General features: G+C 42.0%; 1 protein-coding gene across 2 annotated transcripts in view; it reads right to left on the reverse strand.

Annotated features, from left to right (window-relative positions):
• Nucleotides 1-19,476, reverse strand: part of SLC37A1 (solute carrier family 37 member 1) — a 39,386-nt gene extending 19,910 nt beyond the window's left edge. For both annotated transcript variants that reach the window (XM_050897963.1, XM_050897971.1), the window contains exons 1-10: nucleotides 19,442-19,476; nucleotides 18,147-18,209; nucleotides 14,291-14,572; nucleotides 12,476-12,557; nucleotides 11,737-11,863; nucleotides 9,759-9,837; nucleotides 8,776-8,911; nucleotides 7,145-7,221; nucleotides 5,119-5,285; nucleotides 4,361-4,398 (exon numbers count right to left, since the gene is read on the reverse strand). In XM_050897963.1, coding sequence (XP_050753920.1) covers nucleotides 4,361-4,398; nucleotides 5,119-5,285; nucleotides 7,145-7,221; nucleotides 8,776-8,911; nucleotides 9,759-9,837; nucleotides 11,737-11,863; nucleotides 12,476-12,557; nucleotides 14,291-14,346 — 762 coding nt within the window. In that variant the 5' untranslated portion in view covers nucleotides 14,347-14,572; nucleotides 18,147-18,209; nucleotides 19,442-19,476. The remainder of the gene's footprint in view (nucleotides 1-4,360; nucleotides 4,399-5,118; nucleotides 5,286-7,144; nucleotides 7,222-8,775; nucleotides 8,912-9,758; nucleotides 9,838-11,736; nucleotides 11,864-12,475; nucleotides 12,558-14,290; nucleotides 14,573-18,146; nucleotides 18,210-19,441) is intronic.
• Between the last annotated feature and the right edge of the window lie 752 nt (nucleotides 19,477-20,228).

Consider the following 20,228-nt stretch of genomic DNA (forward strand, 5'->3'; position numbering starts at 1 on the left):
TGTCTGGGGAAAAGGACTAGACTGAGAGGCTGCACATTTAATACTTAGACTTCTTTCTCCTTTTCAGAAGACAAAAATTGCAGCCTAGTATCTTTTAAATGCACAAGCACTTTGCCACAGCAGTTTGAGAGCTGAGTTTCCTGAAAATGCAAAGTCAGGTTCAAAAAAGTTCCTAGAACATAAAGACAGGTCTGTATGAACATGCTGCAACTAACATGTTTACCTATGGAGGGGGGGGTAGAGGAAGAGAAGATGAGAAGCAATAAAACCAGTTCTAAATCATCACATTTCACAAATGCCATTAAATCTACTCTTTAACCTTCATTATGAAAGCGCACCAATGCTTAATAAAGCACACTGACTTCTCGCTTGCATTTGTCACATGTATAGCCTTTCGGAAAGTCATAGATTAAGCCTCCAATGCTAGCATTTAAAAGCACTTCATTGTACGCAAATATTTGTTTTGAAACAAATTTCAGATTCATAAATCAGAGCCAAGTTGAATACAAGCAAGTGAAGCACAGCTCAAGAAATCAGTGAATAAATAATAAGAACCGCGCATTCAAGGCTCTATGCCTGCCTCTCCGTCTGTGCTTCTGGACAGCTCAATGAAATCAGATTACTCACCACTACAAACTCTGTAGAAATATTGGACTCACGATCATGCTGCAAATAAACAATAGGCCAAATTCATCCGAGATAGTGATATCACACAGAGATGAATCTGATCTATAAATCCTAATATAAATCTACCCTAAGTCCTTCCCTCATGTTGAGCGTGTATTTTAGTTGTACTTAAATTTAACCGGCCTCATTCTTCCACAATGAGGTTCGGCTTTTGGCACGAGCCGGCAGAGCTGCCTGCACCTAACCAAGACATCTGTCCAAAGTGACCTCCTACAGCCTTATGAGCAAAGCAAGTGTGTATGTTTGTTTCATGTCTTAGAAAAAACATTTCTAACTATTTGCAAAAGCACACAGCTTATTCAGGTTGTCACTGAAATGACTGAGCAAAAAAGCATTTTATGCCTGCTAGCAAATTCTACCCCTTGTACAACATAGCTGAAATTTTTTGTTCCCAGTGATAACACAGTCTATTTTACTACATTATCCTTCCTTCAATTAGCAATCAGTTTTCTTTACAGTCAGACATTGTCATTACTACATCTGCATTTGTAGGAGATCTTCTTGAACTTCTATTCTTACCCTATTAATTTCCTTAACTTCTAAAACCACCCTCCCCGCAGCAAACAGAAGCTGTGAGCCCTATTCACTAAGGATTTAGAATCCATTGTACTTTGCAGACCACACAGGTCTGAAGAGAGGTATTTGAGCAATTCAAATGGCATACAGCTTCCCAAGACAATGGCGAATCTTAATCTGAAAAGGGTCCAAGGCAGGTGGGGAAGCACTTTTATAAACTTCCTACAAGATTTGCAGATGTGAATATATGGAATAGGGAAGGAAGAAGTGATGCCTTTTGCTCTGGAGAGCAAGGTTTCCAGGGAAACAGAAAGTCAAATGCATCCCTACACAATGAGACTGTGCCTAGAGCAGTGACCTTGCTGGTGCCCTAGAGAAGATTAGGTCAAACACTAGCCCTTTTCTGGGACTGGGGGAAAGGATGGTGAATGGAAGGGGGAAAAAGCTCCTGAAGTACTAAATTTTTGTTAAAAATATCACAGCAAGTAGATACTGAATGTCAATTTTTTCCATACCAGCTCCTTGCAACATCCTGTGCAGAACTCTTTAGTTATACTTTCCAGTAAAAGTGTATTTGAAACAAATAACAAACATTTACTTCCTTAAAGCTTAACAGCAAATTCTGTAAACATTATGCTCTAGATATTATAAACAGCAGCTGAAATGTTCATGGGAGCATTTCTGAACTACATAAAACCTAAGGAAAAAAACGCCTTTTGTTAGGAGTCTCTAAGAGTCACTTAAAATATTCTCATACTTGACAGAAGTTACCTTTAAGAAATGAAAGAGAATTAAATGAAAAATACAGAGTGCATTGTGAGCACACCTTATCTCACAGTAACAAACTAAGAATAGGAGTTCCACAGACCATTAAAAGTATTCAGAAGCTTTATCAGGAGTACTTCATACGAGGAGAAAAAACCCATTAACTGGTAAAGAAGAGATAATACAGACTAGAAGAGTTGCCTTCAGTTACTATTCAAGAAGAGAGCATTTAAAATGCAAAAAGCCATCTATCTGAAACTATTGGGGGGGTGGTAAAAAAACCAGCAATCATCCCTGTACAAAACTACCTGCAAGACTTGCAACTAAAAGGTATAGTTCACATATACTTACACGTGCACACAATCTCCATGTATAATCCCCTAGCACTGGAAAACGTACGTGGGATTCCCTTGGGACCCTCCCTCCAACACTTTCCCCAACAGCCCTGATTTGCCTTCACACATGGGAAACCTTAAAACCTTCTTTGTCAATCTCCCCATACGATTCTTCCAAAGAACTAGCTGAAAATGCAGCAGAGACCTGATTGCCCACAGGTCCCTGGGAGCCAAAGGAGAAAGAGCCTGGAACAACACGCTGCTTTAGGTTTTGGTACAGTAGAGATAAACACATACCAGAGTCCTATGGAACATGAAACAGAGATGAACCTGCAAACACACTCCTAAACAAAACTGGGCTACAAATGACATTCTGTTACAAGAAGTTATACACAGCTGGTCTTCCTAATGCTCTCTTTTTTGTTCCCTTGCCTTGCTTTTTATTTTTCTCTCGTTCTATTTAGATTGCCTCCCTCCTCTTGGGTCACAGCTGCATGAGGCAAGAAAGGAATCAACTTCTCACATAGTAGCTAAAGCTTTCTAAGGCATATCTTTTAGCCATTGACGTGGCTTTCTACATTACTTGAGTACATAAAATGTCTTATGAACTTTTGTTTCAAAAGCATTGCGCAAACAACTTGGTACCAGAGCTTAACCACTCCCAACCTACTTTTAAAACAGTGTTTGAACAACCTTATACTAATACTTAAAAAGAAAGCTTTCCTTTTAGAAACAATTAAAAAATGTATGAGTTTTGCTGCTACAATGGCACAAGGAAGTATACATGCAATGTTCAGCAACTCAAAGAAAGCTTAGACATTTGCACACACACACACTTCAATCCTGCTTCAACAATGCCTTCAGCTGTCAATCTCTGATGCTGGATTTTCAGACTCTTGTGTCAAGAGAGTTGCATTTTCCCTTGTGAACCAGGCAGTATGCGTCCCACAGTTTGTGTGTGATAGTGTATTTACAGCTTAGTGAAGTTCACTACCTTGCCAAAATTTAAGCCCTTGAAGTATAAACTCTCATACAAAAAGCAAGATCCACCGCCTTGATGCCAGTAAAAGGGGATCAATGCATTCTAAAAACTCACAGTGTATTTAAAAAAAAAAAAAAAAATCATCTATGTATAAACAGCATCTCCATTCTTGAGGATTTCAAAATTCAACAGGCAAGCCCTAAGCAGTTTGATCCTATGTCAAATTTAGACCTACTACGAGCAGAGGGTAGGACCACACAGTGTCCAGAGGTCCCATCCCTTCCAACCTAAATTATTCTGTGATGCCACAAAAACTAAAGCATTGATTTGTCATGTGACCCATACCACTAAGCACAGATTATTTCTCTCTCCTTTTCACAGCTCTTCATTAACGTCAGTTTTGGTTAAATAAAGGCCATTACTATATCATGACTAAACTCACTGTCACAGACTGACTGTTTGCTCTAAGCTCTTCACCTCAGCTTCATATCCATCCCTTGCTTCCTCTTTTCCCTAGCCATGTGCTCCTATTGTCCTTCCCTCTATCCAAGGGAACATCGCACCTTCCATCCCCAAGCCCATAGATGCATGGTTCATTGATGCTATGTCAGCAAAAGCGCTGTTTGCTCTTTCTGCAATGCCTAATACAGGTTTCTCAAACAGTGAGACCCTTCACAGGATATGGTTGGCAGCTATCTCATTATGCCATACCTAAGCAAGGAAGGCAACAGTAGGAGGTAGGTCAAAATGTTTTGAAGATGCCCAGGAAGACTGGAGGAAAGTAAAAAAACTCAAAAAAAAGATGAACAGTTTTTTCTTGGTTTACTGTAGTAAGACCATCTATTCCAAAACTTTAGTTAAAACAAACTCATCCACCTCTTGATTCATGTTGCTTTGATAGAAAGTAAGCTACTGGTTTACAGTGAAGCACAGAAGACCAATCACTCCCTCAAGTACAGAGTCAGTTACAACAGCCTAGCACAAAAGGGTCAGGCAGATTATCTGATTTCCAGAGCTATCATAATAAACATGGTATTAGGAGGCAAAAATCAAAATAGAAAAAGCATTCACTTACACTGGATGGTGTGCAGGAGCAACTTATATCTTTAGGATCTGAAATACAATACCATGCATAGTTAATAGTGAAAACAAGCATAATGAATATCTCTTAAAACATTTACCAGTAGTGTAATTTACCGACAATAAACCAACAGTACAGGTAACACAGAAGTAGTCCTGGTAGAAATGTGTAACTGTAGCTTTAGAGAAAAAGAAAAGGGTGCTCCATGGTACCGTTCCCATCCTATGACCACATTAAGTGCTATTCTGGCAGTCCAGCTCATTACACTATTCTAGTTATAGCCGCAGAACTTTTTACTTCCTGAGACAGGACAGTTACAGTAAAATAAGCATTCACACTAATATCTCTGAGTCTACATAGGGACAAGACAGGGCATTCCTTTTTAATTTCTAATTTAAAGTGACAAAACTTGCTCTATCAGCTGACTTCTGTATTTCATAGCACAGAATATGGATGGCATGGGTTGAACAGTAGCACAGAATATACATTGCAGCCAGGTGGGACATTCTGCTAAGATGCACTTGAATGACTTATAAAGACAGGGAACTAATGACAGGGCAGTGGACTGAATTCTGAAGTGTTACTCTCTCAGGTATGCCAGAGTCTGAGTGTATAAACTCTATAGACATACACAGGTTCTTCTCCATCTAGTGTTCTAGGAATACACTTTGCACTGGGTCATTTAGCTTAAACAGCTGGTGTTCTTCACCCATCATGAGCCCTCCATGGTTCTATCCCATTAAAGCACTTACGTTCAATCAGAAATAGGAAACAAACAATCCCCATCACAGCAATGATAACACCAGGCATCACGAAGGAGAGACCCCAGCACGTAGACACCCAATAAGCAGCAATTAAGGATCCCAAGATATTTCCCACTGAAGTGTGTGAATTCCAGATTCCCATGATCAAACCTCTCCTGCATTTAAAAAAAACCCACAAACGTTTCTTATTATTCCAATAATAAGCATTACTATCTTGAGAAAAGTGTATCAAAAAAGTCTGTTCATCTGTGGTGTTAGTGAAATATTTGCAATCTTACTGTTCTTTAACTGACCACTTCTTTATGCTACAGTCTTTCATCTGTCAATTTCAAGGCACCTAAATATTAATAGAAGTGTTCTAAATACTTCTCTGTGCATGACAGAACTCATCCTGCATTTAATGGCATTTAAAGGCACCACTAGGGCTTGCATATTTCTGGATAGAGTTTCTTTGATAAAAACAAGCATGCAGATGTTGTGTAGCATGTGCACGCTAAGTCTGATGCTTCTGGGAATGAAAGTCCTCCTGCAAACACATTGCACTGACAATCTGATGCTTTCAGGATATGTTAGACTTATCATGCAGAAGAAAACAATCTGTACAGGATAGGTAGAGCAAATTCAGTATTTTCTGATCACATTCCGGACTTGCTAGGCACTAGTAGAAGATAACACCTGCGCAAGGTTGGCTAACAGACACGTCAAACTGCTGTCTGCCTGGAAATCCCAGATTAGAGCTGCTGTAGGATAGCTCCAGATTAGCTAATGTAAACCACAAAAATCCTACTGAAGTCATGACAGTTAGCAGTTTGGGTTTTTTTCCCTTGTAAGTCATGGGAAAACTGCCTTGCCCTCAGCAGGAGTTTACCTGGAACAACCTAATTTGAACTAAACCAAATCTTTTCCTTTGGCTGAAGACAAGATCTAAGAGGTCTGCTCATGTTTCACAGAATTTGTAGCAAAATGAAAACAAGAACCAGATCACTGGCATTCAAACCAGAGCCCTATCCACCAGTCCACTATGCAGCCTCCTAAAAGTAAAGGCTGTTGCTTTTGCACAAAGCAAAATCTGAATAAACATATTTGTTTTGCATAGACTCACCAATTTTGTCCAGTATTGTATGACTGGTATGAATGATTGGTTATCATTCTCTGCATTTTGTTACATTCACCAAAAAGGCTGCAGGGACTATGGAAAACTAGTTTGAGCCTACATCTTCTTAACTATCCCGTGATTTTATATAGAAAGCATATACTTAATTTTCATATGTCCTTTTCTTGAACCGATTGACAATAATGTTCATTCAACGGTATGTATCTACAATGGATGGCACTACAGTAGCATTACTATATGCTACATGCATCAATCATTATCAAAGCCAATGGATTTAGCATGCAGCTCTTGCAAAAGTTATGGAAAACTCCTGTATGGTATGACAAAATAAACATTATGAGTGATCTCTATGCAGGATTAAGGGGAAAAAAAAATATGATTTGAAGAAAGTGACAAAAAGAAGGGTTAAATCAGTTGCCATATGTATTTTCTTTTTTTAATTAAATTTTCAAGTTTCTGTAAGTGTGTTAGAAAAAAAGACAAACAGACAAAAAGATACTTTTAGAGTTACACCCTGACAACTGCTTTGAAACACAAATGAAAACACGGGAAATTCCACATTAAAATGGCATAACAATAGCCTTTTTTAAAAGTGGTTTTATACTGTTAATATTTGCAAGAATTCTTCTTAATTCAATTCTGAAATATTTCATCTGAGAAATTAAACATCAGACTAAAGAGCTACCACAGAACACTGTTTTGACACGAGAGAGAATATTTCAAACCGATATACAAATGAATCAGCGTAACAAAGGAAACTCCTCTCAAAGATCTACCTAACTGCTTGGTTCATCCCAAAAAAACACTGAAGCAAAAGAAAGATATTTAAATTGACTATAATATTATAGCCCAGAATGTATTGATTTGTACTTCCAAAACTTCAGATTACGTATTATTTACCTTCCTTTTCCAAACCAGTTGCCAATACATGTAACGACACTCGGCCAGCCAGTAGTTTGCACCAACCCATTAGCTATCTGAAAGTATATAAAAATAATAATAAATAAATATACCCTATAATAAGTCAGGTTCCTACACAATTCCTGCCGAGTGCTGCATTGGGAAAAGGAAGCCTACACAAATGCTTTGAATTTAGAAATTTGGGCGGGGGGGGGGGGGGGGTTTGAAACCATTCTTTTCCAAGAATAAACAAGTTACAATGTTTTGCGGAGATTCTTCCCTCTACCTACATCTCTCCAATTATTTTATGATTTGAAACACAAAATACTGTAATTCAATTACATGCTTACGAAAAATCGCATTGCACTGAACTGAACAGAGAAACGAATTCCCCACACTCAAACAGCGACATAATACTTATCTCAATTTGAATATACGGCAAAGCATGTTTGCAATCAAACAAAGCGGAAAAAAAGGAAACTTTAGGGGAGACTGGATAACTTCGAACATTAAGTTTAAAATGCTTAACAGATACCTGTAAATAAACTGAGAGGAGAAACTTAACTTACAATATTCAGGCTGAAGTAAAAGCTATTTCGGCCTCCATATTGCACAGATCATAACCCTAACTTATCTCAACTCCTAAAAAGCTCCTTATCTAGAATTACACATTAACACAAAGATCACAATACAATAATTCACTTACGCAATAAGCATTTGAACATGCAACGAAACAACCTCTCTCTACCCGACAAAAACCAATTAGGCTGGTGCTGCAAGACCACCCTTGGTATTACAGGATTCACGGACCACATCACGCAGTGCAGCATTGGTAGAGACAGTTAGCTGAACCCTAAAGGAGCCAGCTCCTCTCTTGGAAACCACATAAGCCACGAGCGCTGGGGCAGTGACATGGTTAAACGGATGACTTGGTGAAATGGTTATAAAAGCTTGCAGTACCCAAGTTAGTCTCGCTGCATGCCATGTTGCGCAATGCCATGCAAACGTGCCAGCGGTGAAAGTGCTACTGCAATAACACAAAGAAAGCAGCAGTGCAAGGTGCAGACCCGTCCAAAATGACTCAGAAGTGCTAACCATATCCTCGTCCTGACCTAAATTCCATTTTAGGTCAATGGTAAATATTCTTGTGACACCTGATTAGATCTACAAGTGCCCTGAAAAATCCCATACAATGAATCTCGTTACAGAAGCTGTCTGTTCTCAGCCACACCAATGTGGGAGACTGTTCATCATTAGCAGTATAAATGTAATTTTCCTGCAGAGAAAGCCAGGATGCGTCACTCAGGTCTTGGCAGACTGACAAAAGTAAATACATTTGTTTTAAAACTCGCCCACATTTAAGCTTGCAAATATTTGATCACTGATTTGACACAGACTGAAACACTTCATTTGTTTTCAAAGATTTCTTCCACTAAAAAAAACCCCATTTTTTCAAAAATAAAACCTGGGGCTATCCACTCTATCATTTCTGCCTGTCATCAACGACAACGTATGCCGGCATTTACAGCCTCCCATCCAACCACTAATCACTGTTTCCAACTGAAAAAAACCCAATACAACATTAAACAGCACCGTGGAAACTCAGAGTATCTAAATAATATCGTGCCTACCTGGGCCATTATGTAAAACCACAGATTATGTATATTATAGAAATAACCCAATCCAAACATTGCAGTGAAGAGTCCGCTGGCAAGCATCCCGACCGTCAGATAGTACCGGATAGGTAGCCGTTCTCCTATTATTCCACTTGGAATGTAGAAGGAAATAAAAAGAAAGGCAATAATTAAAAATGAGATCATACCCCAAGCCTTCACAAATAAAGAATATTTTGTGTTGTTTAATTCTGGTTGAGGAGAAACTTTACTGGTAACCACTGTTCTCCTTCACAGCAGCAAATGGGCAATTTTTAGCACTTGACAGAAAAAACCAACAAACATTTCGTGTTCACTAACTGCCAAGTGCTGACATCTGCACAACCATCTTTCAGGGAGATACTCACCTGGAGCACACTGGAAGTCATTTACCTACATTTTCCAAATGACCCGTAAGGTGGGACATGTCTCCAGCCATTTAAAGTGAGACTTGTCTCCCTCGCTAATGATTCTAGTTATGAAGGTTCTAGTTCTAGTCAATAAAAAGAAGCATCTCCAAACAGCAGCTAATATTGCACATTTTAAGATGGGTTCGGTATTATTTTTTAGGAGGTGTCTGCTTCGGTTCTTTAAGTATAGAGAAAGTCAGGACAATCAGTTTAGTCTACATGTGCAAGTTGGACACTGATGAAGTTTGAGGACATATATTCCAGCATATATTCCTTCATATTCCATATGAAGGAACAACAGGCTAGATTGCAAGCTGGAAAGCATTCCTGCACAATGCAGGTCAGGATGGGTGCAGGTAAGAAACTTTCTATATACCAACAGGTATGATACCACTGGGGACTCAGGATGATGTGGGTTTTTTTTCCTCAGCAACCAAGTTCTCGCTCTCTTCACCAGAAACTTTACAGTAGGAAAGGACAATATCTCAGAAGTAGTACAGCCTCATAAATTAACAGTAAGCGATAAAGCAGGTTTCCAAGAGTGAGGTTTACCTTAAATACATTCCAATTGCATATGCACACAGAAACGAGTAATCCAGTGCTCCCAGTAACTGTTTGTAGTTGTTCTTATCTAAGAATAATTTTCAAAGCAAATTATCAGTTTAAACTTATCAATAAATTCCCCACCATTTTTACATATTACAAGAAAAATGTTAGTGAACATGCACTGACATTTAATTTTCAATAGGCACTTTTAGACTTAACCACGCATTTTGCAGAACATTTTATTTAACCAAAAAACCCCCCTCTACAACTGACCCTTTTGCCTGTAATATATTAGGAAAATATTGGCAGGCCCATTCTTAATTCCACCTTATTAAAGACAGCATTATGGAAGAGAAAAAACATCAGTTATTAACAAGGTGCCCTTTTCTTATAGGTCCTTAGACAAAAGAAAACCCAGACTTTAACGAACTTTTAATAAAGTTAAAAGTGGAAGATGTGTTGCAAATGTGTGAGGTCGTAACAGTCAAAATGGCTAAAAAAAAAAAAAATCCATCATCATATAGGCTTTTCAGGAATCAGCTTAATATATATTTTTTAAATGGTTAAAGCCTTTTGCATTTCATTTTCCAACTACTCATAAGGCACAGAGATAGAAGTCGTGTTTAAAAAAAAAAAACAGGTTCTGCTCTGTACAGCAAATGACCGTAATCACAACTAAATGGGACCTGCAGGCAGGATGGAGGGAGCAGGAGGGACTCCACCCAGATAGAAACACCAAGTCTAGTCTCAAGAGACCTAAGCTCATACCAAGAAAGACAGTTTGTGTATTTGTAAGGAGCCACAATTCCCATTGACTTTGAGAATAAAGTCACAGTTACTAAAGTATTCCTTCTTTCAGTGTTACTCCCAGCTTGCCAGCTACATTGCCTGAAGAACAGAACTGAAAGAACAAGTCCAGAGTGCCATCTCAAAGGGGTAGCTTTGCAGTAACCTGTGTGTTTGTGGAAAAAGGAGGACACTGGACCTCAGAAGTCTCCATTAAGAAATATAACTAGTGTTTTAGACAAGCAAACTCAGTCTCCCCTTGGTCCAGGGAGAAGAAACAGCAACCAAGTTTGACTGCATCCCAATGCATTTGGAAACCTGTGGGACTAAATAATTTCAGTAGACCGATTACCTTGCAGCAGGCAGTTAATACACAGAATTTTGTCCACAGAAAACCCAGAGCTCAGATCTTTAATTATCTTTGAACAGAGCAGGACTTTTTTTTTTTTTAATTGCTAATTAAAGAATAATTAGAATGGATGGCTAGATAGACTGGAGTGGACTGGCACATTGACAGAATGGACTATTCTACTTCACTGATGTTCTTGGTAGTGATAAAAGTGTCAAGGAATGATTCAAAATCTCTATTAAATTCAAATACAATTAAATTTGAATTTAATTGTAAGTAGGCAAATATTTTTTCTATTTAAGTGAAAGGCCAGGTTCATAAGCTATTCAGTAAGTTGTCAACTCTATTCTGCAATAAAGTCTCCCATTTTTCTCCATTAAAATGGGGAGAAAAACATTCTTTCTGGCAGACAAGGACTCTGAAAAGTTCCAATTTAGATAAACACCAAGTAATTTCATTTAAATGATTGCTGGACCTTGAATTAAAACAGCAGAAAATTATAATGATTTATTTTATTCTTCACCCTTTTTTTCCTTAATAGACATTCTAAAGACAAATCCCATTTTCTGACTGAAAACTGATCTACTGAAATCATCTCATAGCTATAACAGGTAAAATAACATCAGTTGTTCAAGTGACTTTAAATAGGAAAGACTTCATAAGGTAAGTCACAACTTAACTTTCTTTGGAAAAATCAATGAGAACATGGAAAACAAAACACCCCTCCCATACACATCTCCTGAATCCCTCCACACATGAAGAAGAGATAGCAAGAAGCAAATAATCTATTTATGAATATCAGCTCATTATCATGAAAGAAAAAAACAAACCCAAAAAGACAACCCTTACCAAATGGCTCCCAACCGCACTGAGATACATTAGATGGCTTTTTGACAGGCTGAATCTGGGCAGCATATTCTTTGTAGGAGTTGAGTTCAACTTCATGAGAAGCAGCGCAATGCTTATGCAGCTCTCCCTGATACAGAAAGGAAATTTGAAAATGGAAAATTCACTTGTGACTGTTAAACCCCATACAGCAACAAATTTAACAAAAGTAGCTCTAGATAAACCTGTGTCAAACCCACTAAAATCAGTAAAATTGTTAGCCAGTATTAATTGCTTGGTATTTTGCTGGGTGAAGCCACCATTACATGAAGGAGTAATTATGTGGTTAGAAACCATATGCTATAGTTATATTATATATATATGTAAAATAATAATATATAATAATTTATTATAATAATTAATAGAAATATAATTAATAAAAATAACATATTAATAATATATGTAAAATAATAAATAGTATTTACCTATAATTAGATTCATTCACATGAATTAAGCGTAGGTATAGCTGTTTCAAGTCTTAAGCTCAAAGATTGGATGTATACGCAATACTCTAGGTGTGGTCTCACTAAAGTTTATCAAGTACATGTCACTCTGTGCTAGCTTTATCAGCTTTTCATCTTTTAAACCGTTCCAAGTTAAACTTTAACACTGCCTTTCACAAAAGGAAATACTGAAAAAGACGACTACTTCCGTGTTTGACAGGAGTAGAAGGATGTTTAAACAAGGACACAACCTTACTTACCTTAACTATACTAATAGGTTTCCGTGATAAATGGAAGCTGGCATACAACAAGAAAGTGAGAGAGAAAATGAAGGCTCTATACCTACAATATAAAAAAAAAAAGTATTTGAAAATTATTTTATTCCCATTTACTTTTAGCACAAAGTTACATAAAAAAATTACACAAGTCATTGGTAATCTTGGAATACTGGAAGACAACTTTTTTCATGTTCTCTAACAGCCTGAAGAACCACCCTAGCAGTTACGCTGCTTTACAACATCTGCTCTGATCTGGCTTTGGGAGGGAGCTTGGTAGCACACAAGTATGGGCAGGACAACATGGCAGTGCTCTGGAGTCCACAGAGCTGATCCGCCTTGTTTATAACCGTCCTTTGGGGGCTATTAAAAGGCAGTTCAACATTAGACATACTGATAATCAGATTTCACATTTCACTGTCTCATCCGGTTTTCTGGTACGATTAGGACATGAATGATGGCTCTGTGAATTGTCAGTTTGGCTACTGTGGGTTATTACTTCTTTCTTTCCTTACAGCTTTTAGGATTTTGCTTTACTGTTGCCTTCCTCTGTAACAACAGACATCAGCCATTTCTAGAGATGGACAGGGGGCTGACACTGACTGTGTGTACTGTCAGCTAGAGCACATGAACATAATTAACCAGCTTTGGGATTGGGAAGGAATTTTCCCTTGCACCTCACTGGCATCCTTGGGTTTTTCTCTGCAGTTCATCTGAACTAAAAGGGCATCTCAAACTCCCCGTCACTGCAAGCCTTAAACAAAGATAACAATCTCATCTATTCTATTCTCTACCTGCAGCATGTTTCAGTTGTTTAAGGAGAAGAGCGTTTCGTGGATTTGTGCTTTTAACAATACACAGAGATTAGAGTGTACCTACTGGCTCCTTCTAGCCTTGATCTTAAAATTAACATCTGTAAATAAAAGTACATATATACATACAAAGATCCGATATCACACAGCCTACTATGGTTCCTAATTTTTAATTAACCTTTTTCAATCATTTTCTGCCTCAAACTTTTACATAACAAGGGTCTTGTTTTATAGTTCTGGCATATTCACAGAGACATTAGAAAAAAGTGTGAGTTATCCCACAAGTTGAGTTATTCACCCCCATAACTGAAAACATCCTCACAAGTGATAAAACCGAAATTACTTTGTCCTTGCTGCTCTACTAGAGAAAGCATGTGATAAAATTGCTCAAATGGGAAGTCCTTAGTCTTTCATTTGTTATTTTTTTGTTATTCACACACAATTGACTCATTATTCTATCTCAGAAAGCACAAGAACTGATGCCATCCAACTTCCAGGATTAGTTTTCCTAAAGCAAAGATTTTTTTGTTTTGTTTTAGGGTTTGTTGTTGTTGTTGTTGTTTTTTAATATTACAGTAGCAAGAACTAAAAATGTAATTCTACAAGGCTGTATTACATGTCAAATTATGGGGGAGAAAATACACTTCTGGTTAAGAAAAGAAAGCTAACTTTGAGCACCCCTCCCACCTAAGAGTTTGAAAATAAAAATCTGAAATTTATCCCTTCAAATACATACCTTGCAAAGAAAAGGACAAAAGGATTTATTCTCTAGCACACTTGACTAGTAAGGGTCTCTCTGGGTTCCCCCAACAAAGTATCTCACTTTTAAAATATCAGCAATATTTATTTATTATACAACTGACTATTTTCTTGCTGTATACATTAAGCAATGAAAAAGGAAAAGTAGAGCAAGGCAACAGTATCATCTTCCCCAGATACAAACTCACATTGTTCAAAACAAAGATCACCACGATACTTCAAGACTTACCACTGATCTCGTGAAAATGAAGTGATGAAGCGAATTCCAGGAGGAAGCTGAGCCATCTACTCTACAGCTGGTATCAAATTCTAGGCAACACGATTATGTACTTGTGACAACGTTATCTGTTCTTCAGAATGCGTAACAAAGATTCTCTCAAAGCCGTGCGATGGTAGGCTGTTAACAAACGTGGAAGATACGCTGCTGAGTTGATCTCCCTGTAGGTTTTTTCTCTTGTACCTTCAGTCACGATGTGGCAAATTCTTCACTCTGCCTTTGTTAATTGCTGATCTTCAAATAAGAGAAGCTGATAAGTAAATATTCTTATCAAGTTATTGTAATATTTTCTAATCATAACATTTGAATCAGCAATTATCTATTTCAGAGACAAGTAATTACCATAACTAACCTTCTAGACATCAAAAATGTAATGGAGAATTTTAAGCCAATATAAATTGCAGCCTTTTCTGAATTTTATCATGTATTTTAAGAAGTCAGCATAGTATAAAGCAGTGGGGACACAAGGGAAAGATGCACTTAGAACATCATCCAAAGCCAGCTGACATCAAAACACTCTGTTTTTGTCCCAGAAAGACCACAAATAGGCAATTCCCCACCTTACAAAGATCTATTTTAACACATCAGAAACATTCATGAGGTTGAAATATGTTCAAAAATGACTGTAGTGTTTTCAGCCCAAAGTAGAGACTCCTAGAGCTTGAGAGTGGGTGCTTCTGAACAATGCTGCCAGCAAGACCTGACCAGCACTCCCTCTTCGAGCCTGATTTCCCTGTCCCAGTATCAGTGCTGCACAAAGCACCACATCATCAGAAAACTTGGAAAAGGGGAGGGGAAAAAAAAAAAGTTCTTTCACCACTTGAGCTCCCTACACCAGCTCACCCAGCACAAGGGAGAAAGGCTCACGTGCGTACGTGACATGCAGGGAAGAGTGAGACTGTGGCAGCATCAATTCAGTTTGGTTTAAAATCTTGTAGAGTCCCTCCTGTTTGTTCAAATTTGGGCCGAAGCCAGTCAACAGAAGAAGATGCACAGCACCCTTTATTACAGCTACTGCAACAGGAACTACCTGCACTGTTATTTCACAGCAAGTCTGAGCCAGCTGTTGAGTAAGGTGACAAAAGGCACTGTAGGCAAAAGGTGTGACTGCAACTCATGCATGCAAACTGAGCCTCCCTGTGTGCTAACATCGAGCCACCCCAGCAGGATGCCAAATAACACACCAGGGTCCACAACATAGCCCCTACCCTCCCGGTAACCCAGCTAATGGGCTTAACGCCAGCACCAGCCACTGCCGTGCTCCTGACGGGAAGCTGGTAGGCTACAGGACTAGCTCTCCTGGTAAACAACAGGAGGCGAGCTAAAGCAAAATCTCCTTTGAAGAAAACACACCTGCCAAGACCAAGGGTTTGTCTTAACCCAGGAATTTTAGAGGCTGCCACAGGGCAGGCAAAGGTGTGAGCCTCTCTCCTCTCATCTTTATTGCCCCATCTTACTACAGAAGTCAAAACTACTCCTCCTCAGCCAGCTGAATGACAACACCAAACAGTATCTGCTGTGTCAAAACTGGCAACTTGAAAGCTTCACTATCCATATAGGCTTTTTCCCCAGGAACGGAGGAAAACTGCCACCTCTTCACATAACAGAGTATCCCACCAAAAGATCAAGGGTCTGCTCCTTTATGCTAACACATTCTTGTCACACCTTTATTTTTTCCACAGTGTCCTGGTTCAGCTTGACACCTCCCTCCCCCACAAAGGGAACTGACTTGCTAATCTTGCTTGGCATGTTCCACCTCCTTCCCCCAGCCCCGAATCAGATAACTGGTTGTGCAATTAATCAGCAAACCCCATAATCATTCCCACCCAACATGAGTTACCTACTTCCTCTCCGAGGTTGCAGAGGTTAGGGAAAGTGCAACCCTACACCCTCCTCCCCTCTCCCACCCCCAGCTACAGGTCCCTGCCTCCCGCTGTGTAGTCATACAGCAATGGTTCAGGTGGCTGCTCCATTAGAAAACCTGCCCTGAAAAACAGCTGATCCAATAGAGAATATTAACTCATTCTGTGGCCACAGAACTGCTATGCAGTATGAATCCGAAGCAGCATAAAGGCAGGGACTAAAGGTGGGACTGCCCCTTACAGCCACAGCTAGCTAGTTAGGTCAGCTGAACTCTAATTTCAAACCAACTGCTTGTCAGTAATTTCGTGTTTGGTTGCAATGAGCTGTGGACAGCTCCAGTGGGAGAAGAAAGGTAAGAAGAAAAAGAGGCGGGCACAAGCAGCCCAGAGTAGGAGTGAATTTTTCTCCCAGCAGTAACAGATCTATTTCAGGGTGATCCCAAACCCCATTTCTCCTCTCTCTCAGTTATCCCAAACACCGAAACTATTATTTAACTGACCACACTAAGTGAGGTGACAGAAATATCTACTGGGAAAAAACTGAAGAGGCCAGCAAAGAACAAAAATCTGAGGTCGTAAACCTCTTTAAAATATAAAACCCTTAAAATATAATGGGACAAGGCAATTGTCGTCATAGAAAAATAATTGTTTAACAGGTTACTATTTAACAGCTTTAGCATAAGCAGAAAGACTTCACGCATCTTACAAAAAGTTTCAATGCTAAGTGGTCACACAAGGTTTCACATCTGTGCACCTGCTGCAAAGATCATACTGTCATGGTTTAACCCCAGTCAGCAACTAAGCACCACGCAGCCGCTCCCCCCTCCCAGTGGGGTGAGGAGGAGGAAAAGAAAGGAAAAAAAAGTAAAACTCGTGGATTGAGATAAGAACAGTTTAACAGCTAAAGTAAAATATAATACTAACAATGGTAATAATGAAATACAATAATAATAGTAATGAAAAGGAATATAACAAAAAAAGGAGGGGGGGGGAAACAGTGATGCACAATGCAATTGCTCACCACCCACTGACTGATGCCCAAGCAGCGATCCGCGCCTCCCGGCCAACTCCCCCCTGTTTATATACTGGGCATGACGTCCTATGGTATGGAATATGCCTTTGGCTAGTTCAGGTCAGCTGCCCCGGCTCTGCTCCCTCCCAGCTTCTTGCACACCTGCTTGCTGGCAGAGCACGGGAAACTGAAAAGTCCTTAACTTAAGATAAGCGCTACTTAGCAACAACTAAAACATCAGCGTGTTATCAACATTATTCTCACACTAAATCCAAAACACAGCACTGTACCAGCTACTAAGAGAGTTAACTCTGTCCCAACCGAAACCAGGACACATACTCACACCACCTCCTAACAGTGTATCCTTGCCATGAATCCAGAGTCACAAGGCCCTAGCAAAGACAACTGGACTATCAGCAGCGTTTAGAGAACTGCACCCTAACTCTGTTTGACAGCGCTGATTTCATTTTATCTGCTGCAGGCAGAGAGACCTGAGTTCTCATTTACTCGTCGACAACTTATCTCTCTCCCCATATATCCGTAAGTTCCTCTGACATTCATGTTCTTTTAACAAACAAATAAAACTTCCTCTACAAAAGCAAAGAAACTTGTGGCAATAAAACTTGTGATAACAGGTTATAAAGATCACATCCTGCTGTAGATTAAACCAGATTTTAAAACCAAGCTATTCTTCAGAAATGACATTAACAAGCTACAACACATAAATGGAAGTTTACCAATACGTCCTTTATATTTCCGTTTTACTAATGAAGCCCAACGACAAACTCCAATTCAACCACTTGAACCAGTTTTATGTTTTTTCATTTTCAGCAACTATTTTACCTGACAGTGAAAACAAATACTTTTGCTTCCTCCTTGTTGTACTGCAACGTATAAAGCAATATTCTGGTACTTACTTTGAATCCATATTTACCTTCCAAATTTTGTATTGCTTCTTCAGGCTTCCCGCTGCACTGGCTGAAACATAGCTCCCTCCCTGTTTCAGGAAAATACAGTCATTCGCGACTGGCCTCTACCACTGTAGATACTGCAAACCTTGGCTCAGCTGTGCTGCGCGCTGGAGAGACAAGAGTGAAGCTCCTGCCCAGCCCCTGCCCTGTTATGCACAGCTCCCCTGGAGTGCGGACTGTGTATGCACAGACATTCTGTGTACGCAGAGACAGTGGGTAATGCAAGTCTTCATCAAGGTGTCCTTAAGGACTCAAAAGGCCTTTAGACACGTGCAGATCAAATGCATATTGTGCTTAATACCCAGCAGCTCTGCACGTGGGCCATAAACTGCCAAATCCATCAGCTTTGGACCCTAAATGGCCATATTCCTTCCATTTAATACAGAAAGCGGAAAACAGTTAATCCTGGCTTAACAACAGGGAACCAGAGTCCTTGCGAATATACGGCGAATCCACGCCCGCGTCCCGGGACGCTGCATTACCAACTGCACCGCCCTGGGAGCTACCGCAACACGAGATGACCCAGCCTCCCTAAACGCCGAGCCCAGGCCAAGGACAGCACACCTTCACCCTGCGGTCCTGCGGGGCCAGGCCGGGAGCCGGGCGAGGGGAAGGTGGCAAGCACATGCCTCTCCCTTGGCGGGCCTTCCCCAGCGGTACGAGGTGCTGCGGCCTCCAGGCGCCCCCGCTCGCACCCCACGGCGAGGTTTCAGGCAGCTCAATGCCAGCCGAGGGCCGGTCTCTGCCTCTGGGTTACAACTGCTCAGCGGGCTCCCGCCTGCAGCCGCGCACCCTGAGGGGCACAAGCCTACGGCTACTCCCGCCGCTACCAACAAAACCTAGGGGCGCCCCCCCCCCAAAACAATCCCCCCCCGGGTGCGGGGCCTGACCCCACCGGGTGGGGCGGAGGAAGGGGGGGGGTCTCAGAGCAACCCGAACCCGTGAAGAAATCGAAGGCGGAAAGCAAGACAAAAGGTGAAGGAAAGAAAACGGAGAGCCGGGGGCGGTGGTGGTCGGGAAGGTGAACGCCTGAGCCCCGGCAGCACTGCAGCCGCCTTCCCAACGCCTACCGGCGGAGAGCCGGAGGCGCCGCGCCCGGGGCACCCCCCGCCCGGCCACCGCCGCCACCGCTCCCGAGCAGCCCCGCGGGGGAAGGGGCCGCCGCCGCCGCACAGGCGGGAAGCGGCGGCGACGCCCCCACTCCGCCCCCGCCGCGGGCACGGCAGGTGCACGGCTGCCCCCCGCCCGCCAAGCCTACCCGCCGCCGGTAGCTTCCTTCTTCCTGCCTGGCCTGCGCCGAGCCGAGCGGCCAGGCGCGGCTGCGGATCGCCGGCCGGCCGCGGGAGCTGCGCGGCGGGACCGCTCTGCCTGGGCCCCTCCCCGCCGCGCCGTGCTGTGCCGCGGCGGAGGAGGGCGCCCCGCGGTGGCGGGGCGGGCCGCGCCACGGCTGGACTCCCCACGGCACGGCTGGGCTCGGCGGGCAGCCGGCCGCCCCCGCCGGGGCGGGCCGGGCCGCGGCGGCTGGTAGGAGTCGCGCCGTGGGCCGGTCCGTGCCGGCAGCGCGCCCGGCGGAGGCTCCGGGCCGCCTCTGTAGCGGTCGGCGAAGCCTGCGAGGAGAACCGCTGCCCCCGGCCCGGCCTCCCGCGCCGGCCGCGGGTCCCCGGCCCTCGCCGCCGCGGGGCTGAGGAGGCGGCGGCGGCGGCTCCTCGGCGGGGCCTCAGCCCGCCGGGGAGAGAAAAGCCGCTCCTTGAGGCGGTGCTGCCTGCCGTCCCCGCCGACCCACCTGTCGCCCCGGTGGCCTCTCCCACTCCAGGCGCTCCAGAGTGGCGGCCCGCAGGCGGCCCGACGCCCTCTGCGTTGCCCGGCATCGCCAGTGCCATCCCCAGGCAGGCCGCCGGCCCCGGCCCGGGTGGGTGTGCACGGGTGCTTCACTGCAGCGCTGTCGGTTGCCTACCTGAAAGACACGCAGGTATTTCCGGTGCCAAACCGCAAAAGTTAAGAAATCACGCAGCAGGTCATCAGAAAACTGACGGAAAAATTCGCTG

This window comes from Gymnogyps californianus, chromosome 1 (assembly GCF_018139145.2).
Source record: "Gymnogyps californianus isolate 813 chromosome 1, ASM1813914v2, whole genome shotgun sequence".
Taxonomy (NCBI): Eukaryota; Metazoa; Chordata; class Aves; order Accipitriformes; family Cathartidae; genus Gymnogyps; species Gymnogyps californianus.